Genomic DNA, 21,951 nt, shown 5'->3' with positions numbered 1-21,951 from the left:
TATCACTCTACTGACAGGTGCTATGAAGAATGGCCGTGTGAACCTGTACTCCTGTAGCTACATTGCGCCTTGGTGTCGGCTGTCTGAGACCCAGCAAAATGGGGTGAAAGGTGCCTACAAATGTGGCTGCAAAGTGAGTAACCTTGGAGCTCTAATCCGGATTTGAAAGAATTAAGGCCTTTTTCCTCCACTTAAACAAGTCTATCAATCATTTCCTCATATTTTAGAATACTTGCCCTTTTATAATTGGGTTAGGTGGGCTAGTAACTAAATAGAGAAAGACACATTTTTCTACTTTACTGCTGCCAATCAAGGAGCTGACATCTGCCAACAGCAGGGCTTCTGTAAGTAAAAGACAATAAGGCTAAGAGCCCTACCACCCTTAATTCTCAAGAGCCGTAAATAAGGACTTACAATGCCAGGTAGCTTCCCCATAATTTTCAGTGGCCATTGTCCAATAGAGACATAAATACATCCAGTCTTTATCTTTTCAAATACTCCTTGCAGCCACTGGGCAGTTTCTTAATAACTATATGAAAAGTCAAGGACTTTGAAGATAAGGAGGTAACATTTATAAAAAGTTTAGCAAGGAGGGTGCTTGGACAAAATATTTAGTCAAAATATCAAGTGGACAAAATATAATTTTCAAGAATATCGAGAAGAAGAACACCGTGAAGGTACGTTTCTATGGATAAGCAACTTTTTACCATAATTAACTCCACATCTGTATATGTATATATATATACATATATATATATACATATATATATATATAAATATATATAGCACTAACCACGCTGTGAGCAGACGAAGGTTCTCTTGATATATATATATATATATATATATATATATATATATATATATATATATATATATTAACTACTGGCGGTCGCCAGTAGGTAGTTATAGTTAGGACCTACTTTCCATAGGAAATCCACAACATTCTATTTGGAATAACTTTGGCGTCGGTGGACGAATCTTCGCGAATTTCTCCAAGAAAATGGCCTGCTCGGATCCGCTCCTTCCCTGAAAGTTTGGGGATGATTCGTCAAGAGGGGGCCGAGAAAAATGGGGGTCCCAAAACGTGTTTTCCCCATGCAATTTTCCATAGGGACCTTTAGCCAGGGCTGCAGGCTGAACGGAATTACACCAAATTTGGCAGAGAGGTAGTGTTTGGTTCGCAGATTGTGCTTTTTGTTAAATGGTGTAAATCCATTCAGTAGTTCCTTAGAAAATTACAAGTAAACTCATAGCGATATCTAGAGACGGAGTACGGCACGCTTACGGAAATCCGTACAATTACGAGCTCGAGCTGCATGCTGATTGGTTGTCAACTGTTTGTCAACACTGCAAACCAGGAAGTGTTGGCAGCCATGTTGTTGGTCGCAAGAACCGAGTCATAAAGAAATAGGAAAACAAAGTTGAGAAATAAGGAAAGGGGGCAGGGTAGAAACATCCTGAACCTCTAGGGTTGCTCAGGGGGTCGTTCATGGATTTTTAGGCTAATTATTCTAATTAAAAAAAAAAATTGAAACCGCAGTGTACGCGTACAGAAATACGTACAATTACGAGCACGAGCTGCATGCTGATTGGCTGTCAACGCTCAAAACTAGGAAGTGTTGGCTGCCATCTTTTAATGAAGTATGCGGGGGGTCATGGCCCTCGTACATGCTCCAGGGACTGCTACCTTCCTGGAGGAGTAATATTTAAAAAAGGGGGGGTCCGTGACGGCACAGACCTCCCAGCCCCGGGGATTACCACTTTTCAGGGCTTTTTAATGTTGAAAGGGGATTGCGCGGCCCCCCTCCTGGAGCTCTTGATGGCTCTGGGGACCACCATCTCTCAGGGCCGTATCCTGCAGTGTCCCGGGGTGTCTACCCCCGGGACACTGCTGTTTGGTATGGTAGGGCGGGAGCGTTGTGGCTCCCACTTTAGCACAGGAAACCGGTTTCCTATTTGAAAGAGAGAGCAAGTTAAGCTGCTGTGTCTTTCAAGTAGGAAAGCAGATTGCTTTTCGTTAAAGAGAGCAGCATATAAACTGCTCTCTCTGACAAAGCAATGCCGGCTCTCGAAGGACGCTGGGAGCCGGCTGGGACCGTGGGGGCATTGGTGTTCCCCACACGGTCCCTAATGATATTTTTTGAGTCCCGGGGAATGGGTTCCTTTGCAGCTCCTTAAACATCCGTACATTTAATTTCTGTAAAATCCTTTTTTTATGTTGGGGAACAGAGTATTCCTCTAGTGACTTTGTCATCCATGTATGTTTTTAACTTTTTCTTTATTTGAATTCCGTTTTCTTTACTGTATGTTTCTACCTCTGTTAAGAATGAGTTCCACAGAGAAGCGTCCGTTGCAGTGTTTTTAGCTTTTTCGTTCTTTTGCTTACTTACAAGTTTGTGTTCAAGATTCGGTGTCCTATTTGTGTAGCTTTCCTTTGTTTATCTTTTGTGCAGCCTTCTTTTGTGTATGTTTTTTTGAATCTGAGTTTTTTAATTCAGTGCTTCATCCAGTGTTTTGAATATAGCAGTACATCTGTAGACATGTACTTTACTCTATTTCTTTGATTCCCTCCACCCTAATTGACAACGTAATGGGGTGAGTCAAAGCATGGCACTGGTGTCGTCAATGTTTTAAGTTTGCAACACAGTAGGTAGGATAAATAAATAAAGCACTTGACACAATGCAGAGTGACACTATTTATTGTATTTATTTTTCAAATGTTTTCAAAATAAAATACTCATGTACAAAATATTGTTTCTTTATTTGCAAGATAAATAACTTATATAATTCATATGAATCACCACATATGCTGATATTACAGTAAAGATAAAATGAAGTGTTTATGTTTATGTACAAGGAGCTACAACATGAGAAATTCAGTATGGAAAATCAACAAAACAATTTGGAAGACAGTTACACTCATGTACAAAATATTATTGCTTTATTTGCAAGATAAATATTTAATGTAATTCATATCAATCACCACATATGCTGATATTACAGAAAAGATCAAATGAAGTGTTTATGTTTTTGTACAAGGACAACATAAGAAATTCAGTATGGAAAATCAACAAAACAATTTGGAAGACTGTTTTGAAATTAGTAACAGTGTCATAGAAGAGCTGAACATTCTTTTTACATGTAGCTAGAATGAAGAGAAATATATAAATGATGCAGATATTAGCTGTGATTTCTTGTTGCAGAATTGTAATCATTCAGCTAGTACTGAAGTACTCATGTTGCAAAGTGGGCCTTAGGGCATGGACTGCTTGAAACCCCTATAGACTATGTATGCAGTTTTTCATGCACCGGCAAATTTGTCCTTTATACCTTTAATTGCCCAGTCTGTTTCCTTACACTTCCAGGAAACACTAATAGACTTCTAGAAAGGCAGTAAGTGTGCACATTTCTTACTGCCTTCGGCTGGGGTAGTTGCTACAACGAAAAGTCTCGATAAGTGGCCTGCAGTTTGAATAAAAATATGAAATAGAATAGTTGATAACCATAGGCTAGAAAGGCAGGAAATAGGTGTGTGTGTGTGTACGTGTAGATGGTGTGTTGATTGAGTGGAAGATGAATAATGTCAAAAATAGGAAAAGCTGCAAGTGTGCAAATTACCCACTGCCATTAACGGGTAGTAGTTACCAAGAAGGCTCAATAAAAGGCGTGTACCTTTAATTAGAATAACAAACATAAGATTTGATAACCATAGACTATACTGGTTTTTTTTTTTAATATTGGCAGACTTTTATAAAGCTTTTTATTATACATGAATGGCACTAAGTGTGCGAATTACCCACTGCCATTCATGAGTAATAGATACCAAGAAGTCTCAATAAAGGGCCTGTACTTTGAATTTGTATTACAAGAAGAATAATTGATAACCCGAGCCAAGAAAAGCAGCAAGTGTGCAAATTTCTCAGTGCCTTCGGCCGGGGTAGTAGCTACAACAAGAAGGCTCGGTAAAGGTTCTGCACTTTGAATAGGCATATGAAATTGAAAAATAATTGATAACCACTGTCAAAAAGGTAGGTGTGTGTATGTGTGGATGATGTGTTGATTGAGTGGAAGATAAATAAGGTGAAAAATAACAAAGGCAGCAGACCCGCACAATACCTACTGATGTTTGGATTTCCAGTCCATTACCTAGAGTGGGAGATGCATTCCGCAGTGAGAGTCTTGAGAAACTGCTTCCACATGTAAGTAGTACAAAAGGGAGTGGTGATGGACGGAGCATCTGAACCAATCAAACACTCACACCCAGTCAACAGATCTGGGTTTAATCCATCACCGTTCTTTAGCCCACTCTGCCACCCCAGTTCAGACATGGCCGAACTGCCAAGCCATGCCTTCCCTGGACCGGAAACAAGCTTCCTAGGACTGGTTTCTGGCATTACAGCCGTCTTCAGCCAGGCTTGCTTGAATCCAGTGGCAAAGTGAGCAAGGGACTCACGTCTGAGCATACCCTGCCAACTTATGGTGGACAAAGCGGTGCAAAAGGGGGTGGTGATGGACGGAGCATCTGAACCAATCAAACACTCACACCCAGTCAACAGATCTGGGTTTAATCCATCACCATTCTTTAGCCCACTCTGCCACCTCAGTTCAGACATGGCCATATGCAAATCAGTCTGATCCTGTGCCTCATGGGAAAAGTCCAGCCCAAACTGCCAAGCCATGCCTTTCCTGGACCGGAAACGAGCTTCCTAGGACCGGTTTCTGGCATTACCGGCGTCTTCAGCCAGGCTTGCTTGAATCCAGTGGCAAAGTGAGCAAGGGACTCACGTCTGAGCATTCACTCCCAACTTATGGTGGACAAAACGGTACAAAAGGGGGTGGTGATGGACAGAGCATCTGAACCAATCAAACACTCACACCCAGTCAACAGATCTGGGTTTAATCCATCACCGTTCTTTAGCCACTCTGCCACCCAAGTTCAGACATGGCCATATGCAAATCAGTCTAACCCTGTGCCTCATGGGAACAGTCCAGCCCGAACTGCTAAGCCATGCCTTTCCTGGACCGGAAACAAGCTTCCTAGGACCGGTTTCTGGCATTACAGCCGTCTTCAGCCAGGCTTGCTTGAATCCAGTGGCAAAGTGAGCAAGGGACTCACGTCTGAGCATACCCTCCCAACTTATGGTGGACAAAGCGGTGCAAAAGGGGGTGGTGATGGACAGAGCATCTGAACCAATCAACACTCACACCCAGTCAACAGATCTGGGTTTAATCCATCACCGTTCTTTAGCCCACTCTGCTACCCCAGTTCAGACATGGCCATATGCAAATCAGTCTGACCCTGTGCCTCATGGGAACAGTCCAGCCCGAACTGCCAAGCCATGCCTATCCCTGGACCGGAAACAAGCTTCCTTAGACCGGTTTCTGGCATTACAGCCGTCTTCAGCCAGGCTTGCTTGAATCCAGTGGCAAAGTGAGCAAGGGACTCACGTCCGAGCATACCCTGCCAACTTATGGTGGACAAAGCGGTGCAAAAGGGGGTGGTGATGGACGGAGCATCTGAACCAATCAAACACTCACACCCAGTCAACAGATCTGGGTTTAATCCATCACCATTCTTTAGCCCACTCTGCCACCTCAGTTCAGACATGGCCATATGCAAATCAGTCTGATCCTGTGCCTCATGGGAAAAGTCCAGCCCGAACTGCCAAGCCATGCCTTTCCTGGACCGGAAACGAGCTTCCTAGGACCGGTTTCTGGCATTACCGGCGTCTTCAGCCAGGCTTGCTTGAATCCAGTGGCAAAGTGAGCAAGGGACTCACGTCTGAGCATTCACTCCCAACTTATGGTGGACAAAACGGTACAAAAGGGGGTGGTGATGGACAGAGCATCTGAACCAATCAAACACTCACACCCAGTCAACAGATCTGGGTTTAATCCATCACCGTTCTTTAGCCACTCTGCCACCCAAGTTCAGACATGGCCATATGCAAATCAGTCTAACCCTGTGCCTCATGGGAACAGTCCAGCCCGAACTGCTAAGCCATGCCTTTCCTGGACCGGAAACAAGCTTCCTAGGACCGGTTTCTGGCATTACAGCCGTCTTCAGCCAGGCTTGCTTGAATCCAGTGGCAAAGTGAGCAAGGGACTCACGTCTGAGCATACCCTCCCAACTTATGGTGGACAAAGCGATGCAAAAGGGGGTGGTGATGGACGGAGCATCTGAACCAATCAACACTCACACCCAGTCAACAGATCTGGGTTTAATCCATCACCGTTCTTTAGCCCACTCTGCTACCCCAGTTCAGACATGGCCATATGCAAATCAGTCTGACCCTGTGCCTCATGGGAACAGTCCAGCCCGAACTGCCAAGCCATGCCTATCCCTGGACCGGAAACAAGCTTCCTTAGACCGGTTTCTGGCATTACAGCCGTCTTCAGCCAGGCTTGCTTGAATCCAGTGGCAAAGTGAGGAAGGAACTTACGTCTGAGCATACCCTGCCAACTTATGGTGGACAAAGCGGTACAAAATGGGGTGGTGATGGACGGAGCATCTGAACCAATCAAACACTCACCCCCAGTCAACAGATCTGGGTTTAATCCATCACCATTCTTTAGCCCACTCTGCACCCCAGTTCAGACATGGCCATATGCAAATCAGTCTGACCCTGTGCCTCATGGAAACATTCCAGCCTGAACTGCAAAGCCATGCCTTCCCTGAACCGGAAACAAGCTTCCTAGGACTGGTTTATGGCATTACAGCCGTCTTCAGCCAGGCTTGCTTGAATCCAGTGGCAAAGTGAGCAAGGGACTCACGTCTGAGCATACCCTGCCAACTTATGGTGGACAAAGCGGTACAAAATGGGGTGGTGATGGACGGAGCATCTGAACCAATCAAAAACTCACCCCCAGTCAACAGATCTGGGTTTAATCCATCACCATTCTTTAGCCCACTCTGCACCCCAGTTCAGACATGGCCATATGCAAATCAGTCTGATCCTGTGCCTCATGGAAACATTCCAGCCTGAACTGCAAAGCCATGCCTTCCCTGGACCGGAAACAAGCTTCCTAGGACTGGTTTCTGGCATTACAGCCGTCTTCAGCCAGGCTTGCTTGAATCCAGTGGCAAAGTGAGAAAGGGACTCACGTCTGAGCATACCCTGCCAACTTATGGTGGACAAAGCGGTGCAAAAGGGGGTGGTGATGGACGGAGCATCTGAACCAATCAAACACTCACACCCAGTCAACAGATCTGGGATTAATCCATCACCGTTCTTTAGCCACTCTGCCACCCAAGTTCAGACATGGCCATATGCAAATCAGTCTAACCCTGTGCCTCATGGGAACAGTCCAGCCCGAACTGCTAAGCCATGCCTTTCCTGGACCGGAAACAAGCTTCCTAGGACCGGTTTCTGGCATTACAGCCGTCTTCAGCCAGGCTTGCTTGAATCCAGTGACAAAGTGAGCAAGGGACTCACGTCTGAGCATACCCTCCCAACTTATGGTGGACAAAGCGGTACAAAAGGGGGTGGTGATGGACGGAGCATCTGAACCAATCAAACACTCACACCCAGTCAACAGATCTGGGTTTAATCCATCACCGTTCTTTAGCCCACTCTGCTACCCCAGTTCAGACATGGCCATATGCAAATCAGTCTGACCCTGTGCCTCATGGGAACAGTCCAGCCCGAACTGCCAAGCCATGCCTATCCCTGGACCGGAAACAAGCTTCCTTAGACCGGTTTCTGGCATTACAGTCGTCTTCAGCCAGGCTTGCTTGAATCCAGTGGCAAAGTGAGGAAGGAACTTACGTCTGAGCATACCCTGCCAACTTATGGTGGACAAAGCGGTACAAAATGGGGTGGTGATGGACGGAGCATCTGAACCAATCAAACACTCACCCCCAGTCAACAGATCTGGGTTTAATCCATCACCATTCTTTAGCCCACTCTGCACCCCAGTTCAGACATGGCCATATGCAAATCAGTCTGACCCTGTGCCTCATGGAAACATTCCAGCCTGAACTGCAAAGCCATGCCTTCCCTGGACCGGAAACAAGCTTCCTAGGTCTGGTGTATGGCATTACAGCTGTCTTCAGACAGGCTTGCTTGAATCCAGTGGCAAAGTGAGCAAGGGACTCATGTCTGAGCATACCCTGCCAACTTATGGTGGACAAAGCGGTACAAAAGGGGGTGGTGATGGACGGAGCATCTGAACCAATCAAACACTCACACCCAGTCAACAGATATGGGTTTAATCCATCACCGTTCTTTAGCCCACTCTGCCACCCTAGTTCAGACATGGCCATATGCAAATCAGTCTGACCCTGTGCCTCATGGAAACATTCCAGCCTGAACTGCAAAGCCATGCCTTCCCTGGACCGGAAACAAGCTTCCTAGGACTGGTTTCTGGCATTACAGCCGTCTTCAGCCAGGCTTGCTTGAATCCAGTGGCAAAGTGAGCAAGGGACTCACGTCTGAGCATACCCTGCCAACTTATGGTGGACAAAGCGGTGCAAAAGGGGGTGGTGATGGACGGAGCATCTGAACCAATCAAACACTCACACCCAGTCAACAGATCTGGGTTTAATCCATCACCATTCTTTAGCCCACTCTGCCACCTCAGTTCAGACATGGCCATATGCAAATCAGTCTGATCCTGTGCCTCATGGGAAAAGTCCAGCCCAAACTGCCAAGCCATGCCTTTCCTGGACCGGAAACGAGCTTCCTAGGACCGGTTTCTGGCATTACCGGCGTCTTCAGCCAGGCTTGCTTGAATCCAGTGGCAAAGTGAGCAAGGGACTCACGTCTGAGCATTCACTCCCAACTTATGGTGGACAAAACGGTACAAAAGGGGGTGGTGATGGACAGAGCATCTGAACCAATCAAACACTCACACCCAGTCAACAGATCTGGGTTTAATCCATCACCGTTCTTTAGCCACTCTGCCACCCAAGTTCAGACATGGCCATATGCAAATCAGTCTAACCCTGTGCCTCATGGGAACAGTCCAGCCCGAACTGCTAAGCCATGCCTTTCCTGGACCGGAAACAAGCTTCCTAGGACCGGTTTCTGGCATTACAGCCGTCTTCAGCCAGGCTTGCTTGAATCCAGTGGCAAAGTGAGCAAGGGACTCACGTCTGAGCATACCCTCCCAACTTATGGTGGACAAAGCGGTGCAAAAGGGGGTGGTGATGGACAGAGCATCTGAACCAATCAACACTCACACCCAGTCAACAGATCTGGGTTTAATCCATCACCGTTCTTTAGCCCACTCTGCTACCCCAGTTCAGACATGACCATATGCAAATCAGTCTGACCCTGTGCCTCATGGGAACAGTCCAGCCCGAACTGCCAAGCCATGCCTATCCCTGGACCGGAAACAAGCTTCCTTAGACCGGTTTCTGGCATTACAGCCGTCTTCAGCCAGGCTTGCTTGAATCCAGTGGCAAAGTGAGCAAGGGACTCACGTCCGAGCATACCCTGCCAACTTATGGTGGACAAAGCGGTGCAAAAGGGGGTGGTGATGGACGGAGCATCTGAACCAATCAAACACTCACACCCAGTCAACAGATCTGGGTTTAATCCATCACCATTCTTTAGCCCACTCTGCCACCTCAGTTCAGACATGGCCATATGCAAATCAGTCTGATCCTGTGCCTCATGGGAAAAGTCCAGCCTGAACTGCCAAGCCATGCCTTTCCTGGACCGGAAACGAGCTTCCTAGGACCGGTTTCTGGCATTACCGGCGTCTTCAGCCAGGCTTGCTTGAATCCAGTGGCAAAGTGAGCAAGGGACTCACGTCTGAGCATTCACTCCCAACTTATGGTGGACAAAACGGTACAAAAGGGGGTGGTGATGGACAGAGCATCTGAACCAATCAAACACTCACACCCAGTCAACAGATCTGGGTTTAATCCATCACAGTTCTTTAGCCACTCTGCCACCCAAGTTCAGACATGGCCATATGCAAATCAGTCTAACCCTGTGCCTCATGGGAACAGTCCAGCCCGAACTGCTAAGCCATGCCTTTCCTGGACCGGAAACAAGCTTCCTAGGACCGGTTTCTGGCATTACAGCTGTCTTCAGCCAGGCTTGCTTGAATCCAGTGGCAAAGTGAGCAAGGGACTCACGTCTGAGCATACCCTCCCAACTTATGGTGGACAAAGCGATGCAAAAGGGGGTGGTGATGACGGAGCATCTGAACCAATCAACACTCACACCCAGTCAACAGATCTGGGTTTAATCCATCACCGTTCTTTAGCCCACTCTGCTACCCCAGTTCAGACATGGCCATATGCAAATCAGTCTGACCCTGTGCCTCATGGGAACAGTCCAGCCCGAACTGCCAAGCCATGCCTATCCCTGGACCGGAAACAAGCTTCCTTAGACCGGTTTCTGGCATTACAGCCGTCTTCAGCCAGGCTTGCTTGAATCCAGTGGCAAAGTGAGGAAGGAACTTACGTCTGAGCATACCCTGCCAACTTATGGTGGACAAAGCGGTACAAAATGGGGTGGTGATGGACGGAGCATCTGAACCAATCAAACACTCACCCCCAGTCAACAGATCTGGGTTTAATCCATCACCATTCTTTAGCCCACTCTGCACCCCAGTTCAGACATGGCCATATGCAAATCAGTCTGACCCTGTGCCTCATGGAAACATTCCAGCCTGAACTGCAAAGCCATGCCTTCCCTGAACCGGAAACAAGCTTCCTAGGACTGGTTTATGGCATTACAGCCGTCTTCAGCCAGGCTTGCTTGAATCCAGTGGCAAAGTGAGCAAGGGACTCACGTCTGAGCATACCCTGCCAACTTATGGTGGACAAAGCGGTACAAAATGGGGTGGTGATGGACGGAGCATCTGAACCAATCAAACACTCACCCCCAGTCAACAGATCTGGGTTTAATCCATCACCATTCTTTAGCCCACTCTGCACCCCAGTTCAGACATGGCCATATGCAAATCAGTCTGACCCTGTGCCTCATGGAAACATTCCAGCCTGAACTGCAAAGCCATGCCTTCCCTGGACCGGAAACAAGCTTCCTAGGACTGGTTTCTGGCATTACAGCCGTCTTCAGCCAGGCTTGCTTGAATCCAGTGGCAAAGTGAGCAAGGGACTCACGTCTGAGCATACCCTGCCAACTTATGGTGGACAAAGCGGTGCAAAAGGGGGTGGTGATGGACGGAGCATCTGAACCAATCAAACACTCACACCCAGTCAACAGATCTGGGATTAATCCATCACCGTTCTTTAGCCACTCTGCCACCCAAGTTCAGACATGGCCATATGCAAATCAGTCTAACCCTGTGCCTCATGGGAACAGTCCAGCCCGAACTGCTAAGCCATGCCTTTCCTGGACCGGAAACAAGCTTCCTAGGACCGGTTTCTGGCATTACAGCCGTCTTCAGCCAGGCTTGCTTGAATCCAGTGACAAAGTGAGCAAGGGACTCACGTCTGAGCATACCCTCCCAACTTATGGTGGACAAAGCGGTACAAAAGGGGGTGGTGATGGACGGAGCATCTGAACCAATCAAACACTCACACCCAGTCAACAGATCTGGGTTTAATCCATCACCGTTCTTTAGCCCACTCTGCTACCCCAGTTCAGACATGGCCATATGCAAATCAGTCTGACCCTGTGCCTCATGGGAACAGTCCAGCCCGAACTGCCAAGCCATGCCTATCCCTGGACCGGAAACAAGCTTCCTTAGACCGGTTTCTGGCATTACAGTCGTCTTCAGCCAGGCTTGCTTGAATCCAGTGGCAAAGTGAGGAAGGAACTTACGTCTGAGCATACCCTGCCAACTTATGGTGGACAAAGCGGTACAAAATGGGGTGGTGATGGACGGAGCATCTGAACCAATCAAACACTCACCCCCAGTCAACAGATCTGGGTTTAATCCATCACCATTCTTTAGCCCACTCTGCACCCCAGTTCAGACATGGCCATATGCAAATCAGTCTGACCCTGTGCCTCATGGAAACATTCCAGCCTGAACTGCAAAGCCATGCCTTCCCTGGACCGGAAACAAGCTTCCTAGGTCTGGTGTATGGCATTACAGCTGTCTTCAGACAGGCTTGCTTGAATCCAGTGGCAAAGTGAGCAAGGGACTCACGTCTGAGCATACCCTGCCAACTTATGGTGGACAAAGCGGTACAAAAGGGGGTGGTGATGGACGGAGCATCTGAACCAATCAAACACTCACACCCAGTCAACAGATATGGGTTTAATCCATCACCGTTCTTTAGCCCACTCTGCCACCCTAGTTCAGACATGGCCATATGCAAATCAGTCTGACCCTGTGCCTCATGGAAACATTCCAGCCTGAACTGCAAAGCCATGCCTTCCCTGGACCGGAAACAAGCTTCCTAGGACTGGTTTCTGGCATTACAGCCGTCTTCAGCCAGGCTTGCTTGAATCCAGTGGCAAAGTGAGCAAGGGACTCACGTCTGAGCATACCCTGCCAACTTATGGTGGACAAAGCGGTGCAAAAGGGGGTGGTGATGGACGGAGCATCTGAACCAATCAAACACTCACACCCAGTCAACAGATCTGGGTTTAATCCATCACCATTCTTTAGCCCACTCTGCCACCTCAGTTCAGACATGGCCATATGCAAATCAGTCTGACCCTGTGCCTCATGGGAACAGTCCAGCCCGAACTGCCAAGCCATGCCTATCCTGGACCGGAAACGAGCTTCCTAGGACCGGTTTCTGGCATTACCAGCGTCTTCAGCCAGGCTTGCTTGAATCCAGTAGCAAAGTGAGCAAGGGACTCACGTCTGAGCATTCACTCCCAACTTATGGTGGACAAAACGGTACAAAAGGGGGTGGTGATGGACAGAGCATCTGAACCAATCAAACACTCACACCCAGTCAACAGATCTGGGTTTAATCCATCACCGTTCTTTAGCCACTCTGCCACCCAAGTTCAGACATGGCCATATGCAAATCAGTCTAACCCTGTGCCTCATGGGAACAGTCCAGCCCGAACTGCTAAGCCATGCCTTTCCTGGACCGGAAACAAGCTTCCTAGGACCGGTTTCTGGCATTACAGCCGTCTTCAGCCAGGCTTGCTTGAATCCAGGGGAAAAGTGAGCAAGGGACTCACGTCTGAGCATACCCTCCCAACTTATGGTGGACAAAGCGGTACAAAAGGGGGTGGTGATGGACGGAGCTTCTGAACCAATCAAACACTCACACCCAGTCAACAGATCTGGGTTTAATCCATCACCGTTCTTTAGCCCACTCTGCTACCCCAGTTCAGACATGGCCATATGCAAATCAGTCTGACCCTGTGCCTCATGGGAACAGTCTAGCTCGAACTGCAAAGCAATGCCTATCCCTGGACCGGAAACAAGCTTCCTTGGACCGGTTTATGGCATTACAGCCGTCTTCAGCCAGGCTTGCTTGAATCCAGTGGCAAAGTGAGCAAGGGACTCACGTCTGAGCATACCCTGCCAACTTATGGTGGACACAGCGGTACAAAAGGGGGTGGTGATGGACGGAGCATCTGAACCAATCAAACACTCACACCCAGTCAACAGATCTGGGTTTAATCCATCACCGTTCTTTAGCCCACTCTGCCACCCCAGTTCAGACATGGTCATATACAAATCATTCTGACCCTGTGCCTCATGGGATCAGTCCAGCCCGAACTGCCAAGCCTTGCCTTCCCTGGACCAGAAACAAGCTTCCTAGGACTGGCTTCTGGCATTACAGCCATCTTCAGCCAGGCTTGATTGAATCCAGTGGCAAAGTGAGCAAGAGACTCACGTCTGAGCATACCCTGCCAACTTATGGTGGACAAAGCCGTACAAAAGGGGGTTGTGATGGACAGAGCATCTGAACCAATCAAACACTCACACCCAGTCAACAGATCTGGGTTTAATCCATTACCGTTCTTTAGCCCACTCTGCCACCCCAGTTCAGACATGGCCATATGCAAATCAGTCTGACCCTGTGCCTCATGGAAACAGTCCATCCCGAACTTCCAAGCCATGCTTTCCCTGGACCGGAAACAAGCTTCCTAGGAACGTTTTTTGGCATTACAGCCTTCTTCAGCCAGGCTTGATTGAATCCAGTGGCAAAGTGAGCAAGGGACTCACGTCTGAGCATACACTGCCAACTTATGGTGGACAAAGCGTTACAAAAGGGGGTGGTGATGGACGGAGCATCTGAACCAATCAAACACTCACACCCAGTCAACAGATCTGGGTTTAATCCATCACCGTTCTTTAGCCCACTCTGCCACCCCAGTTCAGACATGGCCATATGCAAATCAGTCTGACCCTGTGCCTCATGGGAACAGTCCAGCCCGAACTGCCAAGCCATGCCTTCCCTGGACCGGAAACAAGCTTCCGATAATTTTTCCGGCGATAGCGTGAATATCGCTGAGAATACAGCGATATTCACGCATTAGCGAAAATTGCTCTTAGACATGTTATCCACCTCCCATTGGATAACATGGCTAAGAACTGGTCTGAGCAGGCGTTAGTTTTTGGCGATAGCGGGAATATTTCCATCGCTACGCCCGCCTTGCTAATAGGCGATAGCGACGTTAGCGACAGCTTTCAGTCGCTAACAGGTTGGGTACGCCCACTTTGCATGTCATTAGCGATAAATATCGCTGACATGCAAAGCGGGCCCCAAACCGCTCGCTATTGCCTAAAAGCTGTCGCTAACTGCTGTTAGCGACAGCTTGCTAATAAAGCGATAGAATTATCGCCGCTTAGCGGCCGAAAACGGTCACTAAACTGGCCATAATTGCCTATCACCCCCCTGGATAATATGCCCCAATGTTCTCTTTCACAATAGCACAACCAATTCTAACCTCATAGGCACACTACTAGTGTTATCTGCATGCAACAAATCATTACTCTGAAGATAACTCTTATCATTAAAAAAAGGCTCAGAACTTGAACTATGGTTCCATTCACCCAAAAAAAACCTCTGAAAAATTACTTCTGTTAGTTTCTCTTTTTTGCACTTACTTTTGGCCTTCATTAAAGGGATTGGTTTATCTAGTGATTGAATTGTATTGATTACTAAAACAAATTTTAAAAAATTCAATTCGAAAGCCTTCTGAAGTAGATTTTGTATAGTTTTCTTTTTCTTATAATATGCGATTTTTAAAAAAAATTGAACACATAGTAGAATTGTGTCTGCATTAAATAAATGAAGGCTGAATTTTCTAATGTTCAAAGTTTAAGAAAATCAAGATTGTATTGAATGTTTTCTGTAGTGCTGGTGGTCTTGGTATCTAGTTGTGAACTCTACTGAGCATAGAATTGATTGAAGGCTTTTCTCAGCACAAATAATAAAGAGAAATTTACATGCAAAACTGAATTGAAGTCGTGAACTTGCTGTCCATAATGTGCATCGAAGGTACTAATTGATGAATGCTATTTTGTGCAGTTAACAGAATCTGAGGACAGAGTAGAATTATATCTGCGTTAAGGAAAACAATGTTGAATGTAATGCTGTCCTTAATGTAGAAGGAAAGCTGAATTCAAGTTGTGAACCGAGCTGTCCGCAATGTAGATTGAAGGCAGTTGTTGACAGAAAGATTGATGAATGCTATTTTGCTAAAGTTAACAGTATCTGAGGACACAGTATAATTGCGTCTGCCTTAAGGAAACAAGGCTGAATACAATGCTGTCCTTAACATAGAAGGAAAGCTGAATTCAAGTTGCGACCCCAGCTCTCCGCAGTGTAGATTGAAGGCAGTTGTTGACACAAAGATCAATGAATGCTATTTAGTCAGAGATAACAGAATTTGAGGACACAGTTGAATTGTCTCTGCCTTAAGGAAAGCAAGGCTGAATACAATGCTGTCCTTAATGTCGAAGGAAAGCTGAATTTAAGTTGTGAACGCAGCTGTCTGTAGTGTAGATTGAAGGCAGTTGTTGAGACAAAGATCGAAGACTGCTATTTAGTCACAGATAGCAGAATCTGAGGACACAGTATAATTGTCTCTGCCTTAAGGAAAGCACGGCTTAATACAATGCGGTCCTTAATGTAGAAGAAAAGCTGAATTCAAGTTGTGAACGCAGTTGTCTGCAGTGTAAATTGAAGGCAGTTGTTGACACAAAGATTGATTGAATGCTATTTAGTCACAGATAACAGAATCTGAGGACACGGTATAATTGTCTCTGCCTTAAGGAAGCAAGGCTGAATACAATGCTGTCCTTAATGTAGAAGGAAAGCTGAATTCAAGTTGCGAACCCTTCTGTCCTGCTGTGTAGATTGAAGGCAGTTGTTGAGACAAAGATCGATGAATGCTATTTTGTCACAGTTAACAGAATCTGAAGACACAGTACAATTGTCTCTGCCTTAAGGAAAGCAAGGCTGAATACAATGCTGTCCTTAATGTAGAAGGAAAGCTGAATTGAAGTTGTGAACCCAGCTGTCCGCAGTGTAGATTGAAGGAGGTTGTTGACACAAAGATTGATGAATGCTATTTTGTCACAGTTAACAGAATTTGAGGACACAGTATAATTGTCTCTGCCTTAAGGAAAGCAATGCTGAATACAATGCTGTCCTTAATGTAGAAGGAAAGCTGAATTGAAGTTGTGAACCGAGCGGTCCTTAGTGTAGATTGAAAGATCTAGTGAGCAGTTATAGATGAATGCTATTTGTGACATTCTTTTACAAAATCAGGAGACATAAAATCCATTAGTCTCTACCTTAAATATTTTCTGTAGTAGTGGAGCTCTTGCTATGAAGTTTTGATTTTTACTGACTGCAGAATATATTGAAGGCTGTTGTCAGGACAGATATTGAAGATAATTTTAGTTCCAAAGCAGAATTCAAGTTGTGAACCCTTCTGTCCGTAGTGTAGATTGAAGGCAGTTGCTGACACAAAGATCGATGAATGCTATTTTGTCACAGTTAACAGAATCTGAGGACACACTACAATTGTCTCTGCCTTAAGCAAAGCAAGGCTGAATACAATGCTGTCCTTGATGTAGGAGGAAAGCTGAATTCAAGTTGTGAACGCAGCTGTGCGTAGTGTAGATTGAAGGCTCTAGTGAGCACAGTTATAGATGAATGGTATTTGTTACATTCTTTTACAAAATTGATGCTCCTGTTTTTTGTTTTTGATGAGGTTGATAGACTGTTTCACGTAACACAAAAGTTCATCGCAATAAATGCATAGAAATTTAAGTTTACCAAAATCAAGATTAATATGTGAGTATGGACTGCTTACTGAAGATGCAGTTGCAGCAGTTGATGTGCTTGGTGCAGCAGCAAGTGGGTTGCCCTTCAACCTTTGTGTTGCAGCTCAAGCAACGTTGTTGGGGTGCAAATTCTTCATGTGTCGCACTATATTTACTGTGGTAAAGAAGTATTTTTTGTGTGGATCAGCCTTTGAAAGAGTTGTTTGGCAAATTTTACAGATTACTTTTGGAGTATTAACCTTCGGCTGGGGTAGTAGGTATGACAGAAAGGTTCGATAAAGGGCCTTGACGTTCAATCAGAATATGAAATTTTAGAATAATTGATAATCCCAGGCAAGAAAGGCAGGAAGTGTGCATTTAAAGCAACAAAGTTCTGTGGATTTTGCGACGAGGAGTGGTCCAAGCAGGACGCATTGGTAGCAAAGTCTTTATAATCAAATTTTCTAATAAATACTGGTTGTCCATTCACAAAAGTAAGTTGAAGTATATCTCCAAAAAGTATTATATATTTTTTTCTAAATAAGTCATCTCATTCAATACGGTCACATGGTGATGATTTCTGGTGCACTGAGTTAGTAATCTTTGGCGCTGAGCTTGAACGTACCCAGTGATGATGTTTAGTTGGGGGGTACATTAATTGAAGTAATGTCTATTGTCGATTGAATTCTGCATCAATTCCATTTAAAAGGGACAGTTTGTCTCACTGTGACATAAAATTGTTAAGTTCTCTTTGTGATGATTTATGGTGCACTGAGTAAGTAGTATCTTTGGCGCTGAGCTTGTACGTTCCCTTTGCAGTGTAGATTGAAGGCAGTTGTCAACAGACATAGACAAATGGTATTTGTCACTTATTTAAACAAAATCTGAAGACATACAGTAGAAACATTTCTAAACTAAAGAAATGAAGGCTGAATTTCCTACTGTTCAAACTGTAAGAAAATCTGAGGGCATTGTGAAATTGTCTCTGTTTTAAATAACCCCTTCTGTGCTCATGACGAGCTCAGCTCGTCATAAGGCACGTGCTCATGTGCTCATGACGAGGTGAGCTTGTCATGACCACACCCATTCCTATTACGGTCCAGCACAGCAAAAGAATATCCCAAGCAGCCAAGGTGTTAAATCAAGATTGTATTGAATGTTTTCTGTAGTGTTGGCGCTGTTGGTATCTGGTTGTCAACTCTACTGAGCACAGAATTGGTAACCTCAGCCAAGAAATGCAGCAAATGTGCAAATTCTCCACTGCCTTCGGCCGGGGTAGTAGCTACAACAAAAAGGCTTGTTAAAGGGCCTTAACTTTGAATAATATTTTGAAATTGAAGAATAGTTGATAACCCCAGGCAGAAAAAGCAGCAAGTAGGTGTGTGTTTATGTGTAGATGATGTGTTGATTGAGTGGAAGATAAAAAAGGTGAAAAATAGGAAAGGCTGCAGACGTGCAAAGTACCCCCTGCCTTGTAAGGGAAGTGGGTGTTTGGTTTTCCTGTTCATTATACAGACAGGGCGTCGGATTCTGCTGTGGGAGCCTGAGAAACGGGTATCTCATCTAAGGAGTTAAGGAAGTGCGCAAAGTACACACAATGTGTGGCAGAAAGGACGCAAGAAAGGATGCAAGTGTGGAAATTATCCACTGCCATTCGATGGGTAGTAGTTACCAAGAAGTTTCAAAAAAGGGCTTGGACTTTGAAGTTGAATTACTTGAAGAATAATTGATAACCCCAGCTAAACAAGGCTGCAAGTGTGCAAATTTCCCACTGCCTTCGTCCGGGGTAGTTGATAGAACAAAAAGGGCTCGATAAAGGGCCTGCATTTTGAATAGGAATATGAAATTGAACAATATTTCATAACCCCTGCGAAGAAACGCAAGTGCGAACATTTTCCAACTGCCTTCTGCCAGTGCAGTATCTACATGAAAAAGGCTTCATAAAGGGACATGAGTTTGAATTAGAATATGAAATTCAAGAGAATTGATAACCACAGCGAAGAAAGGCAGGAAGTGTGGAAATTTTCCATTGCCTTCGTCTGGGGTAGAAGCTACGACAAAAAGGCTCGATAAATGGTCTTGAGTTTGAACCAGGATATGAAATAGGTGTTTTACTTAGTTTAGTTTCCATTGACTTAGTGGTACGTGAAACAACAAGGTTTGTGGAGCTTGCGAAAATGTGTGGTCCGGGCAGGACGTACTGATAGTAATTCTTTTGGTCTTCTGCATTCTGGCCTAGTAAGGGCAATTGGCGATTTTGTGTAGGTTTGAGGGAGATTACTTTATTTGGTACTGTACTTTATACGTAATGAATGAAGAATCAGTTCAATTGTGGCTGAATACGGACATGTGGTGATGGTAGAAGGTAGCAGTTACAAAGAATTCATGACTATGTGGCATTGATTATATCTGCACAATATTGGTAATTTAGTGTGTGTGAATGCAGTGATGATAAGTGGTGAAATGAGTTAGTGGCGCCTGAAGGAACAAAGTTCGGTGGAGTCTGCGATTATGCGTGGTCCAAGCAGGACGCATTGGTAGCAAAGTCTTTAAAATCACGTTTTTTTAATCAATGTTGGTTGTTCATTCACAGAAGTAAGTAGAACTATATCTCCAAAAAGTAGGATATTTTTTGTTGTAAATAAGTCATGTTATTCAATACGGTCGTGTGTTGATGATTTCTGGTGCACTGAGTTAGTAATACATTTGGCGCTGAGGTTGAACATACCCTCTGATGATACATGATTGGGGGGATGAACAGTATTTGAAGTAATGTCTTTTGTCGATTGAATTCGGCATCAATTTCATATAAAAGGAAATGTATGTTTCACTATAACATAAAAGTGTTCACTCTTGGTGAATATTTATGGTGGAGTGAGTAAGTAGTATCTTTGGCGCTGAGCTTGTACGTTCCATGTGCAATGTAGATTGAAGGCTGTTGTTGGCACAGAGATAGACAAATGCTTTTTATCAGTTATTTAAAGAAAATGTGAAGACATACAGTAGAAACATCTCCAAATTAAAGAAATGAAGGTTGAATTTCCTACTGTTCAAACTTTAAGAAAATCGAGGACATTGTGCAATTGTCTCTGTTTGAAATAAATCAAGATTGTATTGAATGTTTTCTGTAGTGCTGGCGGTCTTGGTATCTAGTTGTTAACTGTACTCAGTGCTGAAATGATTGAAAGCCGTTGTCAGCACAGATACTGAAGAGAAATTTACATCCAAAGCTGATTTGCAGTTGTGAACCCTGCTGTCTGCAATGTAGATTGAAGGTACTACTCAACACAAACATCGATGAATGCTATTTTGTACCGTTAAAAGAATCTGAGGACATAGTACAATTGTTTCTGCTTTAAATAAATCGAGAGTAATATGTCATACTCCGTTTTAAGAATTTGTTGCATTCTTAAATGCATAAAGGCAAGCATTAAGTTTGATACAATGCTTAGGTCATGAATAATGAGAAGTTTCATTTTCTTCAAGTGTCTTCACAACAAGCTTCTCCAGATAGCGTGTGGTATTCAAATTTGTTGTCATGTTCCACAGGTAGTATAAGTAAACGATATAATGTAGCATTGAAAATGTTAACATTTGGTCATATTCTGAATATAAGGAACTTATTACAAATGTGCAACAAGGAAATGATTTTGAATATGGATCTATTCTACAAGAAATAAAAATTGGAGAAATGACTGAACATGGCAAAGACGTTTTACAGAGACGATTACTTTGAAATTTGTGAACAAAAGAAAATATTGTTGGTAACTGCTAGCTACTTTTAAAATAATTGAGACCAACAGTAAAGAAAAGCAGCAAGTGTGAAAATATCCTACTGCCTTCGGCCAGGGTGTTAGCTACATCAAAAAGGCTCGATAAAGGGCCTTGACCTTGAATCAGAAAATAAAATTGAACAATAATTGGTAACCCCAGCCAAGAAAGGCAGTTAGTGTGCAAATTTCCCACTGCCTTCGGCCGGGGTCGTAGGTACAAGAAAAAGGCTAAAAAAAGGGCCACAAGTTTGTATCAGAATATGAAATTCACGAATAATTGATAACCCCAGCCAAGAAAGGCAGCAAGTGTGCAAATTTCCCACTGCCTTCGGCTGGGGGTAGTAGCTACAACAAAAAGGTTCAATGAAGGGCCATGAGTTTGAATCAGAATATGAAATTCAAGAATAATTGATAACCCCAGACAAAAACGGTAGAAAGTTGGTGTGTGTTATGTGTAGATGATGTGTTAATTGAGTGGAAGACAAAAAAGGTGAAATATTAGAAAGGCTGCAGACGTGCAAACTATCCACTGATTTGTCAGGGAAGTAGATCTTTGGATTTCCACCTCATTATACGGATAGGATGCCGAATTTTGCAGTGGGATGCTAAGAAATGGCTACCACATAGAAGGAAGCAATGTGAGTGCATTAAGTTACCACTGTGGGTGGTAGGGCTGAAAAATTACAACACCAGGCCCATTTTAGGGACTGCAGTTTGAATTAGAATAATACTTGGCAAAGGCTGCAAGAAAGATAGCAGGTAGGTGTGTTTAAGGTAGTGGATGCAGAATAAGGTGAAAAGGAAGAAAGGTAGCAGATGCGGAAAGAACCCCCTGTCTTGTAAAGGAAATGGGTGTTTGGTTTTCTAGTGCATTACAGACTGTGAGTCGGATTCCGCAGTAGGAGCCTAAGAAACGGGTATCTCATCTAAGGAGGTAAGCAAGTGCACAAAGTGCATATACTGTGCAGTGGAAAAGACGCAAGTGTTTAAATTACCCACTGCCATTCATGGGTAGTAGTTACCAAGAAGGTTTAATAAAGGGTCTGAACTTTGA

General features: G+C 44.7%; 1 protein-coding gene across 4 annotated transcripts in view; it reads left to right on the top strand.

The window, feature by feature from the left end:
* The window catches only part of LOC144785896 (metalloproteinase inhibitor 1-like), a 260,665-nt gene that overhangs the window by 94,986 nt on the left and 143,728 nt on the right, over positions 1-21,951 (top strand). For all 4 annotated transcript variants that reach the window (XM_078664768.1, XM_078664769.1, XM_078664767.1 and 1 more), the window contains one exon: positions 18-133. In XM_078664768.1, coding sequence (XP_078520894.1) covers positions 18-133 — 116 coding nt within the window. The remainder of the gene's footprint in view (positions 1-17; positions 134-21,951) is intronic.

The sequence above is a fragment of the Lissotriton helveticus genome, chromosome 10 (assembly GCF_964261635.1).
Source record: "Lissotriton helveticus chromosome 10, aLisHel1.1, whole genome shotgun sequence".
Taxonomy (NCBI): Eukaryota; Metazoa; Chordata; class Amphibia; order Caudata; family Salamandridae; genus Lissotriton; species Lissotriton helveticus.
This window is presented reverse-complemented; position numbering and strand designations above follow the sequence as displayed.